The sequence below is a fragment of the Opisthocomus hoazin genome, chromosome 3 (genome assembly GCF_030867145.1).
Source record: "Opisthocomus hoazin isolate bOpiHoa1 chromosome 3, bOpiHoa1.hap1, whole genome shotgun sequence".
Taxonomy (NCBI): domain Eukaryota; kingdom Metazoa; phylum Chordata; class Aves; order Opisthocomiformes; family Opisthocomidae; genus Opisthocomus; species Opisthocomus hoazin.
The window spans coordinates 23809378-23819013 of record NC_134416.1 but is presented as its reverse complement, the minus strand read 5'-3'; the positions used below and the strand labels follow the sequence as shown (position 1 = coordinate 23819013).

The following is a 9636-nucleotide window of genomic DNA, read 5'->3' as shown; positions in this document are numbered from 1 at the left end:
GCGTGGAACTGTGTTATGCATCACTTGCTTTGTATCTTCTTTTATCATTATAACTATTATTATTATTTTCCACTTCCTTTTCTGTCCTATTAAACTGTCTTAATATCAACCCACAAATTCTACTTTTTTGTCCGATTCTCTCCCCCATCCCACTGCGTGTGGCTGTGGGTGTGAGTGTCTGGGGGAGGGGTGTGGGGGGGTGTGTGTGTGAACAGCTGTGTGGTGTTTAGCTGCTTGCCAGGTTAAACCTCACCACTAACACATGGCAACTTCTACATATTTCAGGGATGTTAATTAACTAATTTTGCTCCCATGAAGGAGCTGCTAATTGCTGTTACACTCCATTTACAGCTGAGTTCACTGAGGCCCTGGAGGGAAGCAATTTCCTCAGACAACCCAAGCAGAGTGATAGTGCCAGGGATCAAGCCCACCCTGACAGCTATTGCCCACCTTTAATCCCTACTGAAGCTATTAAGCACTGAAAAAAGTGAGCATCTTTCAGGATAGCCCTCAGCACTAGAAAGCATTAGGCCCAAGCAAGACCAAGGAAAAGCTGCACACCGAGCCCAGCAGTCCGAGAAGGGCCCAGCTGGGGTCAGATGCCTGCTCCTGTCACCCTCAGCTCCTGCTGCCTGCAAAGCCAATAATGACATAACTAATAACCAATTACAATGAGACGAAGGGGAAAACGGTGCAGTGAACGCTAGCAGAATTCATAAAGCCAAATGCCAGTAATATACAGTATGTGTACAAAATAATAGTTTAGTTCCTGTCTACCTGCTGTGTTCAAGCTAAACAAAAGACAAAGTAATATCTTCAGGATGTGTTTGCGAAGACAGCTGTTCCCTATTATAGGGAAAAATTGCAACAGTTTATTTAATTAGTACCTTATTTATTCTAGTATGTTAAAAAGCTAATATGCGTATAAATTAGTCTTGCATCTTTGGAGAAATTGGTCTATAAATATCATACTTCAAAAGACGAAAGAAAGATGTGTGCACCAGACTGTTTCTCACCAAACTGAACTGAATCTTGCAGAAATACTCTGTAATTTACAGTACGGCCATGCTGGTAGGCAGGAGACATGGTGACAAGTACATGCAATTAGGGTTAAAAATGTATATGGGTCAATTTGTAGCTGTGCTATCCCAGGAGAGACCCAAAGAAGGAATGATGCTTCTGAGACACATTTTCTTCCCTCTGTGCTGACCTACCTCCAGCTGGAGCAGGAAAGCTTCAGTCCCCATCCCCGGGCAGCGCACATATGCTGCTCTGCCTGTTCCTCCCACCTTGGCAGCTGCTCTGGCTGGTCCCCGCCCTTCGAGCCCCACTGCCCTGCATCGGAGCACCAGTGGGAAGATTCCATGCTCCCCTTGTTCCCTTCCCAGTGCCCCTGTAAGGCAAAGGTAGTGTCTGCGGGGAAGGACTGGGTGCTATGGGAGGCTTGCACCCTTCTCATTCTCTCCTCATACACACACACACACATATATGTACATATGAACTGCTGTGCCTGTATACCAAATGAGAAATCAAAGTGTACAAAAAGTAAAAGGACAAAAATACTTTGAAAAAAACACAGAATACCTTTCAGACTTATCTCTTCCATGTTTATGTATGTGATATTGGGGATGAATATTTGGGTCTCACACTGGGTAGTTTAGCCCCTGTGTGAGTCAGACCTGCGTTTTTTGCAATGTGAACTACTATTGATCAGTGAGTCAAAAGCACATCATTGTCAGTAGTGTGACCCTTTTTGTTTTCCTTTCCTTTTAGTATGAGCCATTGCAGTGTCAGCAACAATCAGAAGAAAATGGGAACATTTGTCTCAATAGCCCAGAATGCCTGGGGAATTTTTATATCCGAAAGGAAGCCTGGCTGGAAGTATCTGATGCAGCTTTTTGCAGTTTGCTCTGCAGTTGGCTTCCTCGCAAGCCTTCTCTTATTCCTTGGCGTGCACTTCTCCCTGGCACACCACCCTTTGACACCCTTACTGATTTCTGGATTCATCTGGGTCTCGCTTTCGATCGCGCTCTCCTGTTCCAAGCACCTGCGCTGTTTCAGCATGCTGTTTCTTCTTTCTTGTGGACTGCGAAATGGCAGGCATGCTCTTATTACTGCTGGCACAGGTGTCGTGGTGGCCGGCAACATCCAAAATATTTTTCACAACTTAAAGGTTCTGGCAGACAGTATAACCTGTCATTTAGAGTATGAGCAATTTGCCTTGATAAAATACTATGTCGAGGCAGTAAAATGGATTTACGAGGCAGCCAAGCTTTCCACTGAACTATCTAAACATATAGTGTTCCTAAGGCATGAATTCACACCATCTTATTCAATTTCAGATGATGCATTAAAACAAGAGCTAAATGACACAAAGCAAGAAATCCAAAGGGTTGCTAACCAGATATCTTTTATGTTGACTATACTGCCCTATGTAGGCCAGAAAGTATTGCCTATAGTGGGGACTTTTCTGGCTTCTTTTGGAACAGCCCTTTTTATAAAAAAATTTGTGGGCACTCACACTGCCAAATTCAAGAATACTTATATCACTAAACAGTTCATCGCATTTGATGAGCATCAAAAGCAACAGCAGAGACCCTGCCTTCTGCCACTTAACAGAAAAGAAAGAAAAGATTATGTGACAATCCCATCTTTCTGCTTCACAAGGAAGGACAGAAAAAACATGCAGTATTTTTTTCTCCCTGTAATTATTCATCTCTGCATCTGGCTTCTGTTTGCTGCAGTAGATTATTTGTTTTATTGGTTAATTATTTCTGTGAATAAACATCTCCAAGAAGTACCGGATCTAGAGATTCAGCTCAGCCTTTTTCAGCAAGTAAGTACTTATCAGTACTTTGTATTTCTTAGTTTAGCGTTGAAAAATTTGCCTTAATCTTCAGCAGCTGCAGGAGCAGACGTGCAGCCAATGAGCCATCAGTTCTCTCACTGGATTATCATTCGTTTCAAAAAGGGCTATTGCATTTACAGATACGTGTGCTGGATGGAACCAGAGAGCTCTAGCACTTTCCAAAGTGTCATCATATTTCTAGAGAATGGTAAATCTAGGAAGAAGGACTGTCATTCCTCCATTTATATATATGGAGAAGACCAGAGTCTTAAAATTGGAAACTGACAGTGCTGACACTTGTGAAACAACACTTTTACAGTCAAAATGCCACTGTGACACTGATGTAAGAGATGCCTACCTTTCTTTAGCTGAGTAGTGTGAGGAGCTCATCATTTTTAAAAGCACGGTTGCATACACATGAAATAATAACACGTTGCCGAAATCTCAAGGTTCTTCCAGCAGGACCGGCAGTGGCGTACAGAACCATTAAGTAATTAGGTTGGAAGAGATGTCTGGAGGCCATCTGGACCAACCTTATGCTCAAAACAGGGGCAACTTCATAGTCAGATCAGATTGCTCAGGGGCTTGTCTGTGAATACTTCCAAGCCTGGAGATTGCACCCCTGGACTGTGTGACCCTTGTGATGCAGTGCGGGCACAGGAAAGATGCACACTTTGATAGCTTGAAAGATCAGGCTTAAAGAATTTCCCAAAAGCATATAACCCTCTGATACTTTCAGGATAAAAAGATTTCAAAAGGATGCTTTACTGTCAGTACAGTATGATACATGCTCTTTCTTCTGTCAATTTTTTGTTCCTCAGCATTTTCTACTACTTCGTCTTAGAGCTCATAATAATGAGAATTCATTCCCATTTCTCCCCACCCCCCAAAAATTCATCCAGCCAAATGCAGTGCCACAGGGTAAGATTATTAAGGTGAGCAATGCAATAAGCGCGTTGACTGAAATTACAAGCAAACAGAAGAGGACATACAATCTTCAGCAGAGAGATCCTCAGTCTCATTTTTCCATACGTGACATATTGCCCCTCTGAGCTGGCTTCAGTCAACCTCAGCCAGACTACATTTTCTGTGGCACACTGCTAAACCATTGCAGGTTCAACTTGCACAGTGCTGTGGCAGACTGGTGGTCCTGGTGTGCCATGGGATGTTCATCTGGTTGGGACTAAACCATGAAGGAAAAGGAAGACATAGAGCACAGCATGCTTGAGGCATGGGAACATTTCAGGCAAATGTAAATTACTAATGAAATTAGCTGAAATGAAATCAAACTGCCGGTCAAGTTCTGTCATAATTCAGATGATGATGTATTGTATATCAAAATATAAAACTCTTCCATGAGATAAAAATTAAATTATTGTCCAGTTTTATCTTAACAGATAGTGGAGAAATTCAGAATTTGTATGGCAGACATAAGCCAAAGGTTCCCAGATTGTGTCAGTGGAAAACCACTTTTCCTAAAGTATGGAGACTGCCAAATTCTAATTGTCACCTTCCTAATTGTTACCTAAACTTTGTTTAAGGAAAGTAAGTGCAGAAGCCATTGGATTCACTGTAACTGTGCGATCAGCACACATTTAGAAAGTCAGACCCATCATGGAGAGGTCAGATTCCTGAGAGGTTTTCATCATCTGGTCAGTCAGATTAATGTGAGACAGAGATTGCTGTGCATGCTAAGGGGCTTTACATCTCATATAAACACTGCTGCTGCACAGCAGCTGTGATCTAGCATCACCAGACCAGCAGGCAAAATGGTCCTGGTCCCTTGGGATATGGTCCTTGAGAGAAAAAGGGTTCAGGAGAGTTGGTTCATATTCAAAACCCATCATCTTCTCAAAGCTCAAGAATTATTTGTCCCAACTAAATCAAGCAAAGGCAGAAGGAGGCCAGCATGGATGAGCAAGGAGCTCCTGACAAAACTCAAATGCAAAGAAGAACCATAGAGGAGGTGGAAGCAGGGACGGGGTCCCAGGACAAGTATAGAGACACTGTCTGATTGTATAGGGATGGAGTGAGGAAAGCCAAAGCCCACCTGGAGCTGAATCAGGTGAGGCAGGCAGAGGGAAGCAGAAAGTGCTTCTACAGGTCTATCAGCAGCAATAGAAAGATTAGGGGAAATGTGGGTCCACTGCGAAGTGCAGTAGGGGTCCTAGTGACAAAGGACACGGAAAAGCCCAAAGTACTCCATGCCACTTTCAGCTCTGTGTTTACTAGGAAGACAACCCTTCAGGAATCCCAAGCCTCTGAGACCAGAGGGCAAGTCTGGAGCAAGGAATACTTACCCTTGGTGGAAGAGGATCAGGTCAGGGAACATTTAAACAAAGTAAGTCCATGGGACCTGATGGGAGGCAGCCACGGGTGCTAAAGGGTGCTGGCTGATGTGATGCCACTCTTGATTATCTTTGAAAGGTCACGGTGCCTGGGAGAGGTTCCTAAAGAGTGGAAGAAAGCAACTGTCACTGCCATCTTCAAGAAGGGCAAGGAAGAGGATCCAGGGAACCATGGTCTGGTCAGCCTCACATTGATCCCTGGGAAGGCAGTGAAGAATATCGTCATGGAAGCCATTTCCAAATATGTGAAGGCCAAAAAGGCTATCAGGAGTATTTAGCACAGATTTACAATGGCTAAATCATGTTTGACCAATCTAACAGCCTTCTACAATACAATCACTGGATTGTTGGATGAAGGGAGAACAGTGGATCCTGATTGTACTTTTATTAAGGCTTCCAGCGCTGTCTTCCACAAAATCCTCATTGACAAACTAATGAAGCATGGGCTATATAAATGGAGAGTGAAGTGAACTGAGAACTGGCTGAACTGCTGGACCCAGAAGTTTCTGATTAGTGGCACAAAGTCACTTTTGATGTTCCCCAGGAGGAGATACTGGAACCTATACTGTTTAACCTCTTCATTAATGACTTGACAGAGAAACAGATTGTAGCCACAAAAGTCTGAAGGCAATATAAAACAGGGAAACGTGGCTGAAACACAAGGGGATTGTGCTACCATTCAGAGAGACCTGCAAAGTCTAAAGAGTTGGACTGACAGGAACCTCACAGCATTCAGCAAAGGAAAATGGCAAGTTTTTGCAGTCCTTGGGGAGGAGTAACCAGACATTCATATTCTGGAGCGAGTTGAGTAAACAGTCAAGAAGATGATTAAAGGACTGGAGCATCTGAAATGCAAGGAGAGGCTGAGAGAGCTGGGGCTGTTCAGGCTGGAGAAGAGAAAGCTGAGGAGGTTCTCATCAGCATGTGTAAATATTTCATGGGGTTGTGGGGCGGGTAGGTGTAAGAAAGAGGAGCCAGATTCTGCTCACTGGTGCCCAATGCAGGGACAGGAGGCAATGGGCACAAGTTAAAGGAAAACCCATTTCAACGTAAGAATTTATTTTTTTTAACTCTTCAGATGATCAAACACTAGAACAGGTTTCTGAGACAGGTTGTGGAGTCTCCATCCCTGGAGATATTAAAACCCCAACTCACACAGATCTAAGCAAGTCGCTGTAGCCTCAGCTATTCTCTGCATACTGCCGCATGTGGTTTTGCCTGTGTTTCTATCCTTTGTACCTTGAGGACAGCCCCTCGTCATGACCTGCCTTGGGTTGTGACCGAAACCTGGGCAAAGGAGCTTAGTCCCACCATCCACAGACAGACGCTCTGGGCCTGAACCTGACCCTGTCTGGCTGATTCATGAGTCCTGTACTATGAATTTGCTCTCATACATGCAGTGTTCACTTCTGTGGAGAGCTGGCTGACTCTCCCAAAACAGAAAATTATGCCACCATGAAACTGTTTCTAGTACCTCATTGAAGGCTACTCACATTAAAAAGTAAAATTTAATCTCAACAGATTTGTCATAACAAGCCTCAGAACTGTTGATCTCAGGGAGTCTAGAAAGCTGGCTGGGTGAGCAGGACAGACTCAGCAACTTCTTGAGAAGTTTATTCTTGGTATGAACAGTAAAAATCTGATCTTTATGCACTTGTACCTCTGTCTCATATTGAGTTCCTAATGCAATTTTTCCTTACTTATACATTGATTCAGTTTAGGGGTAAAAGGTACTGAGACAGACTGGAACAGGATAATGTCAAGTAAAGGCTAACAGGTTGAAAATGGCTAGCATGCTTTGGGCAGCTGATTTTTCCGATGAGCATCAAATGGAAGAGCCTGGCCTCTGTAAGGTGGTTAGAAGAGCCAGAAGGAAGAGCTACATATCCCCCTGACATGGTCAGAAAAGAGGACTGGATGATTTAGTGTCCCCACAGTGTTCCTACACGCGGAGCAGAAAGTTGCCTGACAATATGAAATACTGGTCCCGGCAACGTGTTTAATGTAGTCCCTCTCATTCAGCATTTCAATCTGCAAGCAGCGCAAGCCACCAGCTCTTCGAAGCAAAGGCACGTGTTAGAGGAGGCAGGGTGGCTTTGTCTGTTTGGTAACCCTGTGGTCAGGGCACCTGCCCAGCTGGGAGCGGAAGCACTGCTGGCCATGTACCGAGCCACAGCCGAAGGGATGGGCACACTCTGCTCTGCTGCTTTACTCCTAAGGAAGGACTCTCCAACAGAGGATCTGAGCTCATTCACGGGAGTTGGAATATATTAAACCATTACAGCCGGATTAACTGAATATTTGTCTGTCAGAGCCACTGAGAAGTTAAGTTCTTAGCAGTCTGAATTGTGGGACAGTCTCCCAAGAGAAATGGTGAAAATGCAGTCTGAAACATTTATAATTAGCTAATAAATGTATTGTTATGAGTATAGCATATATAGACGTTTTGGGTCCTGCACCTGGGGAGGAACAACCTCATGCACCAGTACAGGCTTGGGACGGACCTGCTGGAGTGCAGCTCTGCGGAGAGGGACCTGGGAGTCCTGGTGGACGACAGGTTAACCATGAGCCAGCAGTGTGCCCTGGCTGCCAAGAAAGCCAATGGAATCCTGGGGTGCATCAAGAATAGTGTGGCCAGCAGGACGAGGGAGGTTCTCCTTCCCCTCTACACTGACCTGGTGAGGCCCCATCTGGAGTACTGTGTCCAGTTCTGGGCTCCCCAGTTCAAGAAAGATGAAGAGCTACTGGAGAGAGTCCAGCGGAGGGCTACAAGGATGATGAGGGGACTGGAACATCTCCCCCACGAGGAGGGAGCTGGGCTTGTTCAGCCTGAAGAAGAGAAGGCTGCGAGGGGACCTTATAAATGCTTATAAATATCTCAAGGGTGGGTGTCAGGAGGATGGGGCCAAGCTCTTTTCAGTGGTGCCCAGTGACAGGACAAGGGGCAATGGGCACAAACTGAGGCACAGAAAGTTCCATCTGAACATGAGGAAGAACTTCTTCCCTCTGAGGGTGACAGAGCCCTGGAACAGGCTGCCCAGGGAGGTTGTGGAGTCTCCTTCTCTGAAGATATTCAAGACCCACCTGGACAAGGTCCTGTGCAGCCTGCTGTAGGTGACCCTGCTTCAGCAGTGGGTTGGACTAGATGACCCACAGAGGTCCCTTCCAACCCCTACCATTCTGTGATTCTGTGATTCTGTGATTCTGTATGGACTGGTCATTTATGGTCCTTTGTAAAACTGCATATCCAATGGGAAAAATACTAAGAAAAGGGGGAACCTGTACTATAATCAACTCTTTTTTTTCCATTTTCTTGTGCAGAGGAATGAGAACAGCTTTATCGTTGGTGTGAGAGAACACATTGTGAAGACTGATCCTTTCAAGATCTCTTTGTTTAAGCATGACTGCATCCCTCAGCCAGAGTTCACTCTCTCTATGACATGGATCCAGCTTGGAGTCATTATCTTCTTCTTAATTATTTTTGGGTTGTTCTCTGGCTTCCTGACCCAACTTAAAATACTCGTGTCAACTTCATTTTATCCTGACACTGAGATGAAACGGATACGTTATTTGCATGCAAATTTACTCAAGAAAAGAGCAAAGCTACAAGAGAAAACTGGGAAGAAGGTGCTTGCTAGAACGGTAAGCCATCAGCTCTCAGAAGAAAAAAAATCTCCCTCTCTCAGGGTAGTAGCCAGATCCAGGAAATACTTAAAACACTTGTTAATTTCAAGGATGTGCTAATCGACTTTCCCCGGTGCTCTCCTGCACAGGAGCCGGAGACAAGGTGCCTGCTGGTGAGTTAGAACATGTAATTGTTTTGTTCTGTCCTTCAACACACCTGCATCAGATATGACAAGGGTACACCCAAATGACTATTGGCTTCCACAAAAATACCCCTCAGACTTAGAGAGCTCTCTAGAGAAGAAACTTGTTTTTCGTGAATGCATGAAAAGTACCACCAGCACAAAGGGCATTCCAGCAATCTGGACAGCAAGCATTAGGCATTTGTGAGCAGCCTCTAAATGTTGAGAAAGAGGTTCAGCTGCTGCTTAGCAAAATGGAAGGTGATATATTTCTTTTTTAAAACACAGTGGGAATGCACCTGCAAATACCTTTAGGAAACAGAACTTCTTGCTTGCAAAAACATTTGCCCTGTATATATATGTATATGCACATTATTGGAAATAAAAGCACACGTGCATATATTTATGGCAAATCCAGATAGATAGCTGCTGGTATATATAGCTTGCTTTGGTTTGTTTTTTCTTTAATAGCCTATCCAGGTTGTCAGTGTCTGTGTGATGTCTAACTCGGTAATACTATGTTCATAGAATCATACTTGTGTCTTTTCAGGTCAACTTTTGGTTTCCAATACTCAGTGCAAGAGAGGCAGTGATGAAGAAACAAAGGAGTGTAGCAAATGACAACATGGTGTGA

The 9636-nt window shown here is 44.3% G+C and overlaps 1 protein-coding gene across 1 annotated transcript; it reads left to right on the top strand.

Annotated features, from left to right (window-relative positions):
- The first annotated feature begins 1810 nt into the window (after nucleotides 1–1810).
- Nucleotides 1811–9636, top strand: DCSTAMP (dendrocyte expressed seven transmembrane protein). The gene is made up of 3 exons (XM_009937519.1): nucleotides 1811–2836; nucleotides 8518–8838; nucleotides 9553–9636. The coding sequence occupies exons 1-3, from the start codon at nucleotides 1811–1813 to the stop codon at nucleotides 9634–9636; spliced, it is 1431 nt and encodes a 476-aa protein (XP_009935821.1).

Bases quoted from the DNA above. Each gene is read 5' to 3' on its own strand.
- DCSTAMP (XM_009937519.1), top strand. From the start codon at position 1,811: ATGGGAACATTTGTCTCAATAGCCCAGAATGCCTGGGGAATTTTTATA. The intron at 2,837-8,517 runs GTAAGTACTTAT...TTTCTTGTGCAG, and splicing joins AGCTCAGCCTTTTTCAGCAA to AGGAATGAGAACAGCTTTAT. The intron at 8,839-9,552 runs GTAAGCCATCAG...GTGTCTTTTCAG, and splicing joins AGAAGGTGCTTGCTAGAACG to GTCAACTTTTGGTTTCCAAT.